The following is a 19168-nucleotide window of genomic DNA, read 5'->3' on the forward strand; positions in this document are numbered from 1 at the left end:
ATTTTTTAAGAAGACGTTTTAAAGTGGACTCTAATAAAATATGCCAAGAGAAAATAGAAAGTGATCTTCCAAGAGATTTAAGGTTGTAAGGTTCAGTTTTGTGAAGTGATTTATGAAATTGATTCCAGGGATCCTGTTGAAGCTTTACAAGAAGAGGAACCACGACCTTCTCTCAACGCCCATATCCAAGATATTCAACTCATGCTCTTGAAGATAGGAGATCACAAGGTAGCCTTTCAAGCTAGAGAGGAGAATAGAGTGGCAGACAAAATTGCAAAGGAAGATCTCTTTTGAGAATAATGCCCCTATATTGTATTCTGTTGCCAAGTTGGTTAAATGTCTTACTGAAGAGTGATAGTGTGTAAAACTATTTGGTTAATGAAAAGTATGAAGGTTGAGCCAAATAAAAGAAAGTGATTAATATATTAACATGTAAATATGGAATAGTGTTAGTTTTGATGATAGTTATGCCAAGTTGAAACAATATTTTTGTTTTGGCGTACTCTTCACATCTTTTTTTTTCAAGTAAGCAAGTCGCGCATATGACAAACTACCATCAGTTTAACAGTTTCGTAAGAAAATAATTTTGCAAATTAAATAATTTAATTATCTATCTCTCTAACAGTTACAGTATTGTGATGTTACATCATTTTAAAAAGTGGTGATTTATGAAAGAAATGAAACCTGTAGAAAATAAATATTTGTTACAGCATATTGTAAATCATTGCATTTCAAAATTTAAATTAACTTTAAAAGTGACTTAAATTACTGATTGTAGAGAAGACTTTACATACAAGAAAAGAGCAAAAATACAAAAGTTAGTTTTTCATGTTGATTAAAAAGAAAAATAATTTTATATAAGCTGAACAACATATATATTCCACACCAAAAGCTATACTTTATAGCAAAAGGCAAAACCATGTCATGAAATTATCTCCAAACTTCTTCCCTCCCCTAAGACTTTTTCCTAAGCTAAGAAAACAAAAAACATTGACAACAGGAACGAAAAGTATATGCAAGACAAAAAACAGAACTTTTCTCCTTGGACGGGAAAATATGATTTCATGGATATGACGTAAAAAATAAAATTGTGGTTTTGGTGAGAAAATCTGATTTTGCAGTTTTAGCAGAACAATCCAATTTTTCGGTTTTAACGGAACAATCAGATTTTGCGGTTTTAGCGGAAAATCCATTTTTGTGGTTTTATCGGAAAAATCCAAGATATTACGGTTTTTGCACGACAACGTGATTCCATTTTTAGCGAGAAAATTTAATTTTACTATTTTAGCGAAAAATCCAGTTTTACGGTTTTGGGGAAAAAATTCCGTTTCAAGGTTTTCGCAGGAAAATTTGATTTGCGGTTTTGGCTGGAAGTTTGCTTTTTGTGGTGGAAAAATTGATTTCGTGCTTTTGACTGAAAATTTTGATTTTCTCGGCTTTGGCAAAAACATTTGATTTTGTGGTTCTGGCGGAAAAAAGAATTTGTTGTTTTAGCGGGCTGGAAATTTTATGTTTATGATTTTGGCGGAAAATTTTGCTCTTGCGGTTTTGACGGGAAAAAAACAATTTTTTTTTTATTTTGGTAATAAATTTCAATTTTTTTTTATTTTATCGAGAAATACAATTTGCGGTTTTAGAGGGAAAATCTAATTTGCTGTTTTAGATGAAAATCCGATTTGCGGTTTAGAGGAAAATTTAATTTTACGGGTTTGCCGAAAAAATCGAATCTGCGTTTTTTGAAAAAAAAACAACTAAAACCTCATTTTCCATAATCAATCTTTAAATATTTGTAAAATATTTTTAAAAAGTGTTTTTTCTTCCAAATAGTCTTACATTAAAAATAAATATTAAAAAAAGAAGATCATATATCATTTTAAATTGGTCAAAACAAGTTTAAATGAGTCAATGTAATATTTGAGGGTCTAAATGAAAAATTGTAATAGATCTATTTAAAATTAATCTAAAGGCATAGCTTTTGAATGGAGTGTGTCTTAATATTTTTTTTTTTTTTACAACATGGGATGTGTCTTAAATGGGGTGGGTTTCCCCATTTTAACATCCATATACTCCAATGTAAAGAACATTACCATTAGATTATTTTGGTTTGATATTAGAAGTTCGGTAGCTCATATAAATCTAACACCATGTTATGTTGTTAAAGGTTTCGGAAATTTGTAAATTAATAAAAATGTAGCAATCAATAATGTAACTTATTATAGTATATATTGTAATCAGTCTAAGTATAAAAATATATTTATATTCAGATACAAATTATAAAGTAATTTAAATTTAATTAAAATATATGGAAAATAACCCGGGCGTAGCCCGGAAAAATCTCTAGTATTATTAAAAGTTTTAAGAGAAATATAATAAGATAACAGTAAAAAAATTATCACAAATATAGTACACAAAGATCAAAATAATCAAAATAAGTTTAATTGAAATGGTATATGACAACTTGTATCTTGAGATTAACTAATCTAAATTTAAAATTTAGAATTAAGTATAGAGTTTAGAATTTTTTTAAATATATAATTAAAATTTAAATAATAATATTAAAAATAGTTTAAAAGAAATTCAGACTCAAAATAAAATTTTGAAAAAAAGAAAATTGAAAAAACCAAAAAAATCGATATTATTGATTCTCTACATATTTAACCCTGTTCTTTCTCTTAATTCAAGCCCCATTTTGTTTGATTGGGAGATGCTGAATTTTTTTTATTGTTATTGTCAACTAATGGTAACGACATAGAGCAACAATAACCATAACAAGTGATTACCTCATCAGAAGTAGCATAGTAGCATTTGTTCTCATGTGATAGCTATACTTCACATACACCTACCATGTTTTTTTGGTCGTTCTCTTCAATAATACATTTCACGACTACATATATATTAATATCTGTTTAGTCATATAATCTTATCTTATAAAAATTTTAATATGTGAACCTGATATGATGATGTTGCTGTTGGAACATTACTCGAATTCATTCTTGTCAACAAGATGTTCAGGAGGAACAAAGAGAGTTGTTAACAAAATGCTGGTTCATTCTTGTCAACAAGATGTTTGCATATTTTTGACACTTTCACCAGCGGCGGAGATTGCAGAGACGGTGCTTCAGAGCGGTGGGGTTGAAAGATGACAGTGTGATGTTTCAGTGTTAACTTAGCCGTCCACGTGTTATGTAACTGATACATATGTAACAACGTTATAAAGTTCGACCTTACACGTATGTATTTAGAATTGAATTGGGCCTGAGTATTTTTCTTAGGTTAAGCATGTGCTATATATTTATACCTTTTTGGGCTTCAATATAAATGTTGGAAACAAGAAATCAAAAATTCAAATTAGGCATGATTTTGGCGTAAAAAACTGATTTCCTGTTACTGATTCAAGAAAAAAAAAGATTTCCTGTTAAAAGCAAATTAATTAAGAACATGGTCTAAATATAAAATTGAAGCTAAATCATTTACGCACGAAACCCTAGTAGTCAAAAGAGAAAGAGAGATTTTTTATAGTTTTAAACCAATGGCCTTTTATAGTTTCAACATCGGCTTGTTTGATTTGTTTTGTTTTTTATCTTTGATTTGTTTTACTTCCTTACATTTGGTTTATTTGATTGCCAATTTATTTTAAATCTGACAAAAAAAAATTGTTGTTCTTTTCTATGTTTCCTCTAGTGTATTTGGTAAAAAAAAACTTCGGTTCAATTAAACCGTTTAGAAAAGGTAATTGAAAGATCTACTGTGAATGGTGGCAACGGGTCTTATCAGCTTCAATCTTTGATGGTGATGGAATTCTTGCTGGAAACTATGGTTACTTCGAAAGACAACAAGAAATTCTATGAAACGGTAATTTCTTTGATTATGTTATTATCAATAGAAAAATATAAAAAGTTGTCTTGTCTCGGTGACTCCTAGTGGAATATTAAAAAGAGTGGCAATCGTTCTCAATTTAGTCTGAAACTTGATGTTTTTGGATTAATACGAAGATTATCTCTCTTGAGATTCAACTATTCTAGAAACAAATATGAAGCTTTTATATAAAAATCTTTAGTCATACATACGCAAAATAAATGTGTGCTACTTTACTATGGATCCCTACTGGTGTATTCATTTTTTTTATTTTTGTTTTGGTAATTTTCATTGTTTAGCAATACAATCATGTCAAAAAATTTCAAATTACAGTTCTAAAGCTAACAAGAAAATATAAGCTCAATAAAATGGGTCATGGCCTTTTTCAATCGTGTTGAAAAAAAGCTGTCGGAGATGTGTTTATTTATTAAGTGAACCTACAAAAAAATTTCTTTTGACAGGTGACATTTGTATTGGGTTGTATGTATGAGAATTGAGCGCTTATAAAGGCAATTTCCTTTTCGATTCTCTCTTCACTCTCCACATGAGCAAACCAATTCTTCCAATTATTCCGGCGGTTCTTTTTGAGGATGAACTCTAGTCTCCATTTCCCCAACTTGACAGAGACCATGATGGCAATGTTACAGAAAGAATTCCTATCTGCAGCATGCCGCATAATCAAGGTACTTCTTCTCACTCTAGTCTCCATTTCCCCAACTTGACAGAGACCATGATGGCAATGTTACAGAAAGACTCATGGGCATACTCAATGTGACCGTCTTCTTTGCGGCGTGTATTGCTCATAAAGAAACCAAAGATGATAAACACTGGATTAAAAGATATGTTTATTGTTGCTCTTAGACATTAAACCGATATAGTTTGGTATTCATGAGCCATTTCAAACTGGAGTTGAGTTTGTATTCTTTTCGTTTTCTTCTCTATTTGTGCATTCATTAATCATACAATGCCTAAAGAATGCCGTTTCCCAGTAAAATATCCATAGATTATATACCTTATATCATATTATTATAAGTTTTAAGAGAAATATGAGGATAACAGTATTTTTTTTATCACAAATATAGTACACAAAGATCAAAATAAGTTTAATTGAAATGGTATATGACACTTATATCTTGAGATTAACTAATCTAAATTTAAGATTTGGAATCAAGTACAGAGTTTAGAATTTTTTTTAAATATATAAATTTAAATAAGAATCTTAAAAATAGTTTAAAAGAAATTCAGATTCAAAATAAAATTTCAAAAAAGTTTGAAAAAAGAAAATTGAAAAAACCAAAAAATTCAAATTAAAGGTTATATAACAAAGGTTTAGAATTTTCACTGTTTCGTTTTTTGCCATTCGCTTTTACGAGACTTGTGTGCTAACTAAGTCCCCCTGCTAATTATTTTGTTGACTAATTCTTGCAACCAAAAGATTTTTTTTTTTTACAACTGTAAAATATTTCAAAAGTAGATTGAAAAGATATAAATTCCGTCAGAAACATTTGATCAATAGTTGGTCTTCTTCTGTTTGAAGCGCTCTTAGCTTATCCACTGCAGCTTCTATCTCCAACTTCTTACTTGCAGCAAACGCCGACGTCTTTATCATCATCTTATCCACCACCGTCCCATGCTTGATCAAACAGGACACAAAGGCAAATTCTTCCTCTGAACCGCTGAAGTTAGGCATCCATAGAGCCTTCACGCGGAATTTAGCATTGGGGAACACAACATTATTGTTATTATCCTCTTCCCACAACTTCTTCTCCCAAGACTCATTAGGAGCATTCTTGTTATCCTGCACAACAGACCAAGCAACGTTTCATGAATCGTAGCTTGTTAAAAGCAAATTAAGACGTCAACTTTGAATCAAGCATACAAACATACCTTAAATATGATTTCGAGTACCAACATTTCACAAATCCATAAACGTAAGACTTGTCGTAACCTCTCTACTTCTGTCCGATTCATTAAATCTATACTCACCGACATTGATTTAAGCACATCTCCAATCGATTCACAAAGCCCACCGGATATGTTGTTCATAAATTCTTCATGCACAATGCTTTTTTCCTCCTGATCAAAACACAAGGATCAACTAGCTTAATAAACTAATTTTCTACGTATACATTCAAAAGTTCATTATTACCTTGGATATATAGTAGCTGATTTGTGGTGCGAACCTCCCTGCAACCCAAAAGTTATTAGTAAACTGGACTTTGGGGGATGAAAGGAAAAAGTCCTTCTTCCCAAAAGAGGTATCTTCAACGACGAGGATGTCTAGACTAGTTGATGACACTTCAAGGCCACCAATGTTACGCTTAAGCAACACATGCACGAGCTTCAATTTGCTGTTCTCAATCTTCAAAGGACCCCTAGTCTCGTAGAAGCACCTGATGTTTAATACAAGCACCTCGAGAGAAGGGCAAGATGAGAGTAGCGTATTAAAGACTTCAACGTTGGTGGCTTCGATCAATACAAGTTTGAGAGTCCTAAGATTAGAGCAGTTTCTAAAGGGATCTGAGCTTGTGAACATGTATGAACTTAGTGAGAGTGACATGAGGCTTGGATGGGAGAATGAGTCTGACGGAAACTCGAAGACTTTTCCACAACCATCATAATGGCGGTTCAGTGTGAGAACTCTGGTGTGTTTCACGCTAGTGAATATTTGAATCCAAATATTGAGAATTCCAGTTCGACCTTGGGATGAGGAATAATTGAGTACACAGCTCTCTAATTGTCCAAGATGTTTGATTATAACCTTTGAGAAGCCACCAAAGAGTAAGTGAGAGCATGCCAAAAAAATGAAAAACTGGTGATAAAAGGGAATATACCTTAGTAATCAATGTATCATCTGGATTGGGCTCCTCACAGAACTCTGTGGAACTATTAATCTCTGGCTTGTCGAAATCAAGATGAGACACGTGCTTCCACACATGTTCCCATCGTGTCGACAAAACACTCGTCCTTATGGCTTCTTTGGTAGAAAGTCTCGATAATATCATCAGCAATACATCATTCGAGAGTTTGCTGATCCAATCAACGCTTTTCACCTGCTCAGATCATACAAACAATTGGGTTATGAGAGAGTTACATGTACCTCGTTGTAATCACTTCTAATGTTCGCACTTTCAATTTCATTATGCTTATGATTATTTTCCAATCAAAATCAAAGAAAATAACATCTCCCTCAAATTAGTCTGCTGATATAAACAAAAATAAAAAAAATTAACATAAAATATTGTCACATTCAGGATTGGAGAACAATAAAACAGTTCAGAAAAGACATTTTTTGCTGAAAACCAAACTATTGACAAACCTTTGGCAATTCATCAACGTCAGGATCATTCTCATGCTCCACCATCCAATTAACTGCAGCCTCGAGACTTGCATTACCTGAAGAGGTGAAGACCAAATTATGTTACAGAAAGTAAAAACACTCATTCAATAAGCTTTTTTTTTTTTTTGCTAAGTATGTGAATTCATTAATCAAAAGAGAAATGTTACTTGTACAAAAACAAAGTAGGTGAAGCAAACCCCAGGCAAAAAAAGTAAAAACAGGGGAGAGCTTAAAAAGAACTACAAAAACAGAGTAAAGCCATTACTCATGAGTCAACCAGATTTGCATGAGGTTTTTGAAATTCCTGCGGTGTTTCCTAGCCAAAATGGCGTTCCTTATCTGTCTGTCTATCTCCTTAAAGCTTACTTGGGGTGGTGTTGGTGAGGCATTGTGCAGCCGCTGATTCCTCTCACGCCAAAGTCTGTATAGGATAGCTTGGACAGTTAGTTTACGGAGAGTCGAAGGACAGTGCCTAACCCTCATATCTATCCAAGCAAGAAGGGCGTCCCAAGTGTGGAAGAGGACTGGTCTGTATCCCAATCGCCTAATTGCCATTTTCCAAATTTGCTCTGCATACTCACATCTAAGGAACACATGATCACGTGTTTCATGGAAATGGTTACACACACAACAGCATGTGTCAATTTGGAGTCCCCACGAAGCCAAGCGAGACCTTGTGGGAAGCCTATCCAAGTGTGCGACCCACATCATAAACGCGTGACTTGGAACATGACCTTTGAACCAAACCTTTCCTGCCCAGTCTTGCTTCTGTCCTCGGGGTCTTAGAGATTCCCATGTGAGCTTAGTTGAGTAGGACTCCATGTCAGTGTCGTTCACTCTCCAGGAGTTGGTATCAGGAGATTGAGAGTGCGACGGTAGTGGGACAGAGCAGAGGAGTATCTGGAGCTCTTCAGCTTCTTGAGATCTAGCTGGCCTCAGTAACCAGCCAGCGTCAGAACAAGCATCAGCAACTTTGGAGTCTATCTCCATACCTGTTTGCATCGGCCCTGAAGGACCAAAAAACCTTTCCAACGGTCCCAACACACACCAACTGTCAAACCAGAAGCTAGCCTTATCGCCATTCCCCAGTGTACATGTAATGAATCTTTCCGCGAGGGGCCTAAGCTTGAGAAGCGCTTTCCACGTCCAAGAAGCAACTTTGCTCTCATCTAAGCTCCAAAACGAAGCTTCTTTTATGTAGTTATCTTTCACCCATATTGCCCACAAGGATTCCGATTCGCAGAAGATTAACCAGATGAGCTTCAGACACAGCGTTTTGTTCCAGATGATCAGGTTCCGGAATCCGAGCCCACCTTCATCACGGGGTAGGCTGAGCTGAGACCAAGAGACTTTTGCTGCTGCTCTTGTGGTTATGTTACCATTCCAAAGGAAGCGCGAACAGAGTGATTCGATCATTTTGATACATCCTTTGGGGAGTATGAATGAGGAGAACCAGAAGTTGATAGTACCATAGATGACAGAGGAGATTAAGACTGTCCTTCCTGCGTAGGAGAGAGCTCTGAGGGTCCATGAGGAGAACCTGTTCTTTAGTTGGTCTAGCAGAGGCCTGTAGTCACAGATTCGAAGCTTTCGGTGCATCAGGGGTAATCCAAGATAGCGCACTGGTAATGATCCAAGGGAGAAGCCGAGATGAGAGATATCATCAGCTTCTGCCTGGGTCATTCCTGCAATGAAAAGCTCCGTTTTGTTTCGGTTCATCATAAGCCCTGACCAAGAGGAGAACTCGTGAAGTGTATCTGCAATACTTAAAAGAGAGTTCTTTTCTCCATCGAAGAAGATCATAAGATCATCAGCAAAAGCCAAGTGCGTAACCAGCGGATGAGATGCGTTCGGATGTAAGCCAATGCGACCATTCCTGTAGTTTGCATTCAGCAGCTGAGATAGAACTTCCATGGCTAGAACAAACAGGTAGGGTGATAGCGGGTCTCCCTGTCTAAGGCCTTTTGTTCCTCTGAAATAACCACACATTTCACCATTTATGGCGACGGAGAATCTTGTTGTTGTGATACACTGTCGAATGAGCCTGATAAAAGAGTCGGGGAACTCCAAAGCCTGCATAATTTTGAAGATGAAACTCCATTCGAGAGAGTCGAAAGCCTTTTTTAGGTCCACCTTGAGCATAGATCTTTTAGAGATACTCTTCCAGTTGTAGCCGTTTATCAGCTCTGTAGCCATCAAGACGTTTTCAATCATCAAACGACCTGGGATGAAAGCAGATTGCGTGTTTGAGATGATAAGAGGCAGGACCTGCTTCAGACGAGAGGCAAGCAGCTTGGAAACAACTTTGTAGGTGGTATTACAGCAGGAAATAGGTCTGAAGTCAGAGATTGAGGTCGCATTTATCTTCTTAGGGATGAGAGTAAGGACAGTTGCACTCCATTGTTGGAGGAGAATACCGGAGCTGAAGAACTCAGAAACTGCACTTGTCATATCAGAGCCAACTGACCTCCAATGCGCGGTGTAGAACTCAGCAGGATAACCATCGGGGCCCGGGGATTTCCCTCTAGGGAGAGAGAAGAACGCTGTTCTAATGTCCTCATGCGAATAAGGAGCCGCCAGTTGCTGGTAGACCTCCTGAGAGCATCTGTAAGGGAGAAGAAATGCTATATCATCCTGGGAGACTGGTGAAGGAGTCACAGGACCCCCCAGCAACCGCTGGTAGAACTGCAGAACATGCTGTTTAATTTTCTCATTCGAGTCAATGATGTTATCATTATCATCAACAAGAAAGATGATTTGGTTAAGCGCTTGGCGAGACTTTAGCGATCGATGGTAGTACTGAGTGTTCGAGTCACCAACATCGACCCAATTTACTCGAGATCTTTGGAAGAAGAAGGATTCCTCAGCCTTTGCGAGAGAAAACCAATTGGAGTGAGCTTCACGTTCTCTGATAGAAGTAGCAGAGGTTGGTGACGCTAAGAGTTCCCGTTGGCAAGAGAGCAGGTGGTCGAAAGCCTCCGTTACTCTCTTTCAATTCCAGAGAAGTTATGGCGACTGAACTCTCGGATTATACTTTTGAGGTGCTTGAGCTTCTTCGAGACAGTTAGCATTTTGGATCCTGAGAAATTTAGAGAGTTCCAGCATTCCGAGATCAAATACACAAAGTCTGGGTGATCATTAAGCATGGTAAAGAACTTGAAGGGCCGTTTTATCTTCTGCTTCCCCGCATCCAGGAAGATACAGCATGGACTGTGATCCGAGATTCCCGGCTCTCCGAAGACTACCAAAGCATTTGGAAAGGCCGCAAGCCACTCGTCATTTACCATTATTCTGTCTAACTTCTTTGAGATAATTCCTGGTCCTTGATTGTTGGACCAAGTGAAAGATGAACCACAGAACTGAAGATCTTGAATCCCAGCATCAATTACACACTGAGAGAATTCACGCATACCACGGGTAGAAGAAAAGTGGTCCGCGTTTGAGTCTTCATCAGCATAGAGAGTTTGATTCAAGTCTCCTAGGATTGCCCATGGGCGATTTGAGATCTGAGGAGATGAGGCTAAGAAGATAAGCTCCGACCATAGATGCTTCCTGATTTTCCTATGATTTGATCCGTAGACCAGAGTTACTGCAAGTTCAGTAGTCACAAAAGGTAACTTCACTAGACAGGATATAGACTGGAGAGATTTGTGAAGCACTGAGACAGAAACTGACGGGTGCCATAGCAGCCAGATTTTCCCTAGTTCCGAAAACTCATAATTACAATCATATCGCCATCCCGGAAAGACCCCATTGATGATCTTTGGAGCATTCACCGAGCTGACGTGGGTCTCAATGAGACCGCCAAAAATAGGCTTTTGTAGCTTAAGCCATTTCCTAAATCCGCGACGTTTTGTTTTACAATTGAAACCTCTAATGTTCCAACAAAAAATATCCATAGGAGAGAATTTAGAGGTTTTGAGGGCCTCTAGCCCTAGCCTTAGCCTTTCCCTTCAGCTGCTTTTGAATCCTCTTGGAGACCACCTTAATGTACCTGTCCCATTCATCATTTGGGTTATCATCTTCTTCCGACGGTAGTTCAGAGCCTGAGGAAAACCCATAGTCTGAAAGCCTAGAGCCCCTTGGGGAACCCCTTGGGGAACCCAGAAAAGCCGTGTCAAGGTCCACACACAATCGACCTTCCTTCAGGGGAAAGGGTGATCCTTTGTAAGTACCGTGCGAGGAGCCAGACCAGTGCGGTATTGGGGGTGATTTAGGTCCCGAGGAGGAAGCAAGGAACTGATTTGATTTCATAGCTATCAGGACCTTCTTTTGGTGCCTCTGGTTCAGGGGAGCAGAGCCATCTTCGTTATCTTAGTTACCAATGGCGGGTGGAGCAGGAGGATCAGCAACAACAAAGGCAGCTGCATCAACCACAATTTGGTTTGGAGGCTCAATTTCAAAAGGGGCAGGGGGATCAACAATCAAAGGAGCTTGGACTTTAGGTTTGGATTTTGGGCCAGAAGCTCTAGGAGGTCCATTATTAGAGCGAGGGCAATCTTCGGTGTTGTGCTTTGCTGAGCGGCATGTGATACAGGTCTTAGGAGCCAGAGAGCAACGCGAGATAGTATGTCCTACTTGCAAGAAATGACCACATACTGCTGGCAGCCAGGGGCTAGTAACTTTGATTCTCTGGACTTCACCCGATTCAAAGCTAGCATTTACAGCCTCAGGTAGAGGTTTGCGAGGGTCAATGATAGTGTATACTTTTGCCACATCCAGGTTGGTTAGATTCTTTGTTGCAGGGTGGAGACAGATTGGCTTTCCCACCAGACCTGCTATCTCCTTGAGAGCATCCTCATTGAAGAACTGTAGGGGAACGTCCCAGAAATCAAGCCAAACTGGAATGGCTGACAGTTCTGGCTTCTCCTGATTCATTCCTGGAGACCACTTAGCCACAAACATTGTCTGACCATCTATCTGCCATAAGCATTGGCTTAAAATGCCATTAAGCTCATTCAATAAGCTTAATACCTATTAAGATCAGCCTTAAGTTTTAAGGCTTTCAGGCACAAAACCCTTTTACACTTTCAGATAATTCTTAGGGAGATATTAAGAAACGTGAAGTAAGCTGTACAAAAGATTATAATAGGAGCCCAAAACCAATAGTGAAAACGCTAGAACTTTACCAGAGTAGTGGAGTGCTCGGGTAGCACGAGCTTTAGGGAAGCCCATCGCTTCAAGTTCCTCGAGTATGTTTTTGTCAACCTCTGGAACAACCATCTCTGCAGTAAAGAGATAGAGAGACCATAAGAAATAACGTTGAACTTCATATGCGTAAACATTTACAAATTACCTTCAGCAGAATCTCCACTACCACTAGAACAATCATCAGGGTTGTCAATCTCCATAGCAGGCTTAGGAGCTGCTTCTAAGCTGGTGGATTTAACTGTCTCCATTATCTTATCCACAAACTCAGTATGCCCCGTTCTTTTCGTATGCAACTCGCTTTCCTTCACAGTGTATATAATAATAACGAGAAAATAATCAAAATACTGTAGTCATGCAATTCACATGCAATCAAACCAAGTAACTTGTAACAACCACCGATAAAATCAGATTCAAATTCATAAAGAAAAGATTTGGTGAGAGAATCGAAGATCAGTACGGTTCTGGAGCGGCAAGGCTTGCAGCAAGTAGTGCAAACGAGATTGAGCACAGCCTCGGTGGACTCAGCGAAATTGGAGTGATGAGAGGTGATCTCCGCATGCTCCTGAGCCTCCTCCACCGACTTCAGCAGCTCACCAAAATTGAACGATACTCCTCCCATGGCTACGATCAATCTCACGGACACTTTTGTTTTTTTTTTGGTCAGCAATCTCAACGACTAGGTTTCAGAAACTCCGCCCGTTGCTTGGGGAGTGAGGAAGGGGGCGTTTTAATCATCTCTACTGCCGGTTCAATTTAATATAAAAATAATTGATTTTATCGGTTAAGCATTCGGTACGCAAGTATTGGTTTAGTTATCATTTACTCAAATATTTTCAGGCATGTTATTTATCAGAAACTCATTGAAGAGATGAAAGCTGAAGCTATGAAGACTGCCATGGGAGCAAGTGAAGAAACAGTGCTGCTGAAGAATGCTGCCTGTGAGAGGGTTGAGGCGAAGATGAAATCCAAAAATAACACTATCCTTCAAAATTACATAAACCGTAACACTATGTTTAGATAAGCGTTCACCAACGGTGATATAACAAAGGTTTAACATTTTCACTAGTTATCATGGTTTCGTTTTTTTTCTTTCCATTTGATGATTTTCAAGCGGACACTTTACGAAAAGAAAAAAAAAATTGACAACCGTAAAATATTTCAAAAGATTTTGAAACAAAATAAATTCCATCAGATAAATTTGATTATGAGTTGGTCTTTTTCTGTTTGAAGCACTCTTAGCTTCTTCACCGCCTCTTCTTCACCGCAGCTTCTATCTCCAACTTTTCCTTGCAGAAAACGATGCAGTCTTTATCATCATCTCATCTACCACCGTCCCATGCTTGATCAAACAAAGGCAAACTCTTCCTCCGAACGGCTGAAGTTAGGCATCCACAGAGTTTTCGCGCGGAATTTTGCATTTGGGAACGCAACATTGTTGTTATTATCCTTTTCCCACAAATTCTTCTCCCAAGACTCATTAGAAGCATTGTTGTTATCCTGCACAACATACCAAGCAACGTGTTGTTAAAAGCTAACCAAGACTTAGTAGTAGTAATCATTCTTCAACTTTAAAGCAAGCACATACCTTAAATGTGATCTCGAGTACCGTCATTTTACGAATCCATAAAACCAAGACTTGTCGTAACATCTCAACTTCTGTTCGATTCATTAAATTTATACTCACTGACATTGATGCAGCCATAAGTGCAATCGATTTACAAAGCCCACCAGATATGTTGTTAACAAATTCTTCATGCACATTGCTTTTTTCCTCCTGATCAAAACAATGTCAAACTCAAAATCAGACACCTTAATAATTAATTTTCTATATATTCAAATTCATTATTTGAAACAAGACATTTACCTTGGATATGTTGTAGCTGATGTGAGGTGTAAAAAAATTCTTACTAAATTGGAGTCTGGGGGAGCAGAGGAAAAAATCATCATTCCCAAAAGTTGTATTTTGGATGACGAGGATATTTAGACTAGTTGATGACACTTAAAAGCCACCAATGTTATCCATAAACAACACATGCAAGATATTCAATTTGTTGTTCTCAATCTTCAACGGGCCCCCAATATCGTAGGTGCATGTGGTGTACAGTACAAGCACCTCAAGAGAAGGGCAAGATGAGAGTAGTGTATAAAAGACTTCAACCTTGGTAGCGTTGATTAAATAAAGTTTGAGGGTCCTAAGATTAGAGCAGTTTCTAAAGGGATGTGAGCTTCTAAAAATGTATAACCTTAGCGAGAGTGACATGAGGCTTGGATGAGAGAATGAGTCTGATGGAAACTCGAAGCTTTTCCAGTTCGATCCCAACAATCAAAATGGCGGATGAGTGTGAGAACTTTTGAGTGATTGAATCCAAGTATTGAGAATTCCATTTAGACCACGGGATGAGGAATAATTGATCACACAGCTCTCTATATGTCCCTGATGATTGTATATAACCTTTGAAAAACCACCAAAGAGTAAGTAAGAGAATAAGAGAATGCCAAAGAAAAAGAAAAACTAACTGACAAAGGGAACCTACCTTAGTAATCAATATGTCATCTGGATTGGACCCATCAAGCAGTTTTGTGGAATTAGTAGTCTTTGGCTTGTCAAATACAAGATGAGACACTTGTTTCCACACATGCTCCCATTGTTTCGACACAATACTGGACGGCTTCTTAAGTTGTTATGAGAGTTACAAGTAATAATGTTTGCAGTTTCAATATCATTATGCTTAGCCCATATTATTTTTCCAATCAAATATCTAAGAAAAAACCATCTCCTATCAGCGGATCCAATTAAATATTTTACCTGATTAGATGATGATGATGATCTATCCATATATGGTTGACAAAAATTTTCTTTAAAATTTGCTGATCATGAGCAAGCCGGTGGATAAAGAGATTATTTTCAGTAACCGGACCAGACCAGTCCTCGCTTTTTAACCGGTTCCAGGCTGTAGTAAAAATTGGATTTGAATTAAATTGGCTAACCCGATTAAAACCTTGTCAAATCGTTAAAACCAATGACTGGGATCGATATAAAAGCACCACTTTTTCAAATTCAAATTAAAAAACTAAAAACTGCATTTTTAAAAAATAATGTCATGAAATATGTTTTATATAGTAACTATCTAAATATATCAGTTTTCATTATATTTTATATTATTTTGAAGTTTTCATTTTATTTTCATATTATTTTGAAATTTTTGAAATACTTTTTTCTTCAATTGATCTTGATTTTGTTTGGTAATTTGATTCACTCCATTTTTTTCTTTTCCAAATGTTTCTAGAACTCAATAGCAACTGCAATGGTGATGATCCTAAAAGAAAGATGTGAACACTTGATCTCAACGAGTTCATTGCTTCATGTCTGGCTTGCAGATGAAACTTTGGAGATTACCATTGAAAGAGAAACAGAAACACATCAACTTTGGTCAAATCTTATTGCTCCAACTTTCTTCCTAGCTGAGCCAAGAGATGATTGGTGTGAAATATGTAAACACAAGCCATAACATAGTACATATATAGTATATATTATGAAAATGCATAACATATATACTAATAAAAGTTATGTAACAATACTAATGTTTTATGAATATTATTTAATAAAAGTTATCTAAAAATAATTATGTTTACATATGAACTTTAATAGAATTATATAACAATCTATACAATACTAAAAGGCCAATATACTCATCGTTTAGACCCTCCACGTTGGATCAGATAATCATCCAATAGAAACGCTGCTTTCCGCCACGTCACACATATATGGGCTTGCACGATTTTTTTGTTTTCTGTAGGTTATGGACTCTTCTTTCTGGGCCGCAGTGCAAACCAAAAGAAAGCCCATCTCGCCTACCTCTTCTTCCTGATTCGCCTTTCTAAGGTTCATCGTCACTTTGACCCAAAAAAAAAGTGTTCATCGTCACTAATCTTCGCGTCAGAGTTTGTTCATGTCGTTCCCGTTTCGATTCTTCACCTCCCAACGGTTACAAGTCTCATTGATTCAACATAATTAACCAAAACTTAGCTCTTCCTGGCCACTACAACCAAGATCTCGCTTTCAAAGACTTTTATCTAGCTTCAAGGCGGTGACTCTCACCTATAAAAACGTATGGCTTGGCTTCATCTTTGAGCATCATCCTCACAGATCCTAAAATTGAGAGAAATATTATATTCTGTATAATGGCTGCCTCATCTGTCTTGCTCTCTGATTAGGAGGCTGGAAGTTGTTCTTCTTACACGGTGGAGGTTCGGCTGCTCAGATTCTGGAAAGCAAGAATGTGATCATGTTTGATTTTTTCGTGGTTGAATCTAAACGTGATCGTGTTTGACTTAGTAATTCACTATGAGACTTACCAGAAATCTCTTGCGGAGCACCAAAACCCAGATACGTTGAAGAGGCTGAATGCGGCTGATAGAGCCAAGAAGATTTGCTGCATCAATAGTATTTTGATCCCACTATTGGTGAGGCAAAGCGTCAAAAAGGTAATCTGGTTTTGCAGTTCTATCTTGGTAAAGCGAGTTATACTAACATCATTTTGTGTTTGTAATACAGGTAATAAGTTATTCAAGGAGCAGGAGTATCATGATGCTGTGAGACATCACACTGAAGCTATACAAAGAAATCCAAAAGAACCAACAGTAAGTCCAATTCTAATCATCTTATATGTACTTAACTGTTGTGTATAAAGGCTTCACTGTTACGTCTTCATTTCGGTTTAGAGCGAACCAGTGAGCTAAGATTTTTTTTTTTTCTTTTCTTCCAGACTAGGCCTAGGGGAATGCAAGACCAGGGAATCAAGAACATTCTCACAGATCTGTAATGAGACAGGTAATGAGACAAACTTTGATCTCTAGATGTCTTCTCCATTTACAAATCAATGTTTGGTTATTTGTTGCAGCAATCCGTCTTGATGTTAATGATATCTCACCAAAATCCAAACTCTTTTAACAGATTCTGTATGATTTCAGGAGAATTCACCAGCAGCACAACATGCACACCCGATGATCATGATCAAATCCAAAAGCATATAAAGCTAAACCCAGATTTTTTACTTTTTGTAGCTCTCAAACCAAAATCAAGTTCCACCCATTGTTTCAGGATAATCTGATGTAACATTTTCTTATATCAAATGTGTCTTTATAAGACAGAGACTTGAATTGCTTACATAACTGCAAAGCCCAAAACAAACTCACAAAAATTCTTCAGTACGTAGGGTTAGTTCTGAACAAGAAAAACAAAATGTTAAGCAGCAACTTCTTCATCCTTGGATGAAAGTTCAGAGGATGATGCAAGCTCTTGGTGTTTTGTTGAATGTTCAGTTTAGGACTTACGCGGGATGAAGATGAGGCTCAGGAGGATGAGATACCTACACGAGTAATATAATTCAACAATTATTGAAAGAACAAGAACAAGAGAAAACTAAAAACATGAAAAAAAAAAACATCAATACCCAAGCCGGATAGTTCTTTTTTTCACAAAGAAGCCGGATAGCTCTTGACGCCTGACATCTCAATATCACTCAAAAGGATGACCAAATTGATTGAGAAAATAAAAAAAGTAATAACAAACAAACAAAAATTGATTACAAAAGAAAGTATATCTCTAATGTAGTCTTATACACAACAAAAACATATACACAATAAAAACATACAAATAAATACAACACGTATCTAATTATTCGATGCTATTAATCTCCAACCACCATCACTACCATCAAATAGTCATATAATCATTAACCATTATTGCTATACATAAATTACTAGCTTAACTAGAGATTTTGCCCGGGCTACGCCCGGGGCTATATACAAATAACATATATTTTATATGTATATTACAATATATTACATCTATGTTATAAAATATAAATAATAAATTGAACTAAAATGAGTAAAACTCACAATTTGTTATCTTCTACTATCTAAAATATGTATGGGATAGTGAACAATGTGAAATTATTAAATAATTTTTTAAACCTAAGTTATTCTCAAAAATATTTTTACATATTTAGTTATTTATAAAATATTTTATTAATCTCAACATCACATTTTTTTTTGTTATATGTGTTATTTATATAATTTGTATGTTTTTATATGTCTCTTATAATATTATAAGTTGGATGATGACTTTCTGTTATCCTTGGCTTTTGAAAATGATAGTTTGCTGATTTCTTCATGATCAGTGTTTGGTTGACGACAGAGATTTAGCCTGGAAATACAAACCCAAAAATCAACTCGACAGGTTCAATCATCAGTCGATTCAAAATAAATAGAAACACCCCAAAAAATCAAATATCAGATCCAATCAATCTTTAAACTACAACTTAATTTGGTTTTGACCAAAAAAATCCAATATCCATATTTTCACTCTATTATTGTGATATATATATATATATAACCATATTATTGTATATTTTCACTGTATGTGTGTTTATGATGATTTGTAAGAGGTGTATATAACAACTTTGATGGTTTTAAAGTATGTTTGGGCGTGAATGGTTTATAAATGTTAAGATTGTTTAATACCTTATTCACATATAAAAATAAAATTGAGTTTTTAGTCATACCCGAAACTTTTGTTTTGAAAAAAATACATAAAAACAATTTAGTTTTTTTATCAAATTTAAAATAAATTAGAAACAATCAAACAAATGAAAGAAATTTAAATAAAACAAATCATCAACGAAGATGCCAGAGCTATAGAAGCCTCTAACCATATTCTTGGATCTACACAAAAATACATTTTTATGGTAAGAGTGTTTTTCGTTTTCCACATGTTAAAATAAACAAAAAGGTATTAACAACTAATTATTTGAACCAATT

The 19168-nt window shown here is 36.4% G+C and overlaps 1 protein-coding gene and 1 long non-coding RNA gene across 2 annotated transcripts; one reads left to right on the forward strand and one right to left on the reverse strand.

Annotated features, from left to right (window-relative positions):
- Positions 1–5233: 5233 nt before the first annotated feature.
- On the reverse strand, positions 5234–13190 carry LOC106370978 (F-box protein At1g80960-like). The gene is made up of 8 exons (XM_048743426.1): positions 12804–13190; positions 12492–12648; positions 12325–12420; positions 7175–7251; positions 6690–6908; positions 6005–6616; positions 5743–5931; positions 5234–5653 (listed from the first exon to the last, which is right to left on the reverse strand). Exons 1-8 carry the CDS (start codon positions 12963–12965, stop codon positions 5351–5353), a joined length of 1815 nt encoding a protein of 604 aa, XP_048599383.1. The 5' UTR covers positions 12966–13190; the 3' UTR covers positions 5234–5350.
- Positions 13191–14232: 1042 nt separating this feature from the next.
- Positions 14233–17515, forward strand: LOC125579374. The gene is made up of 3 exons (XR_007317390.1): positions 14233–16831; positions 16902–17177; positions 17318–17515. It is a non-coding gene; the product is annotated as an uncharacterized LOC125579374 (long non-coding RNA).
- The last annotated feature ends 1653 nt before the right edge of the window (positions 17516–19168 follow it).

This window comes from Brassica napus, chromosome A10, assembly GCF_020379485.1.
Source record: "Brassica napus cultivar Da-Ae chromosome A10, Da-Ae, whole genome shotgun sequence".
Taxonomy (NCBI): Eukaryota; Viridiplantae; Streptophyta; class Magnoliopsida; order Brassicales; family Brassicaceae; genus Brassica; species Brassica napus.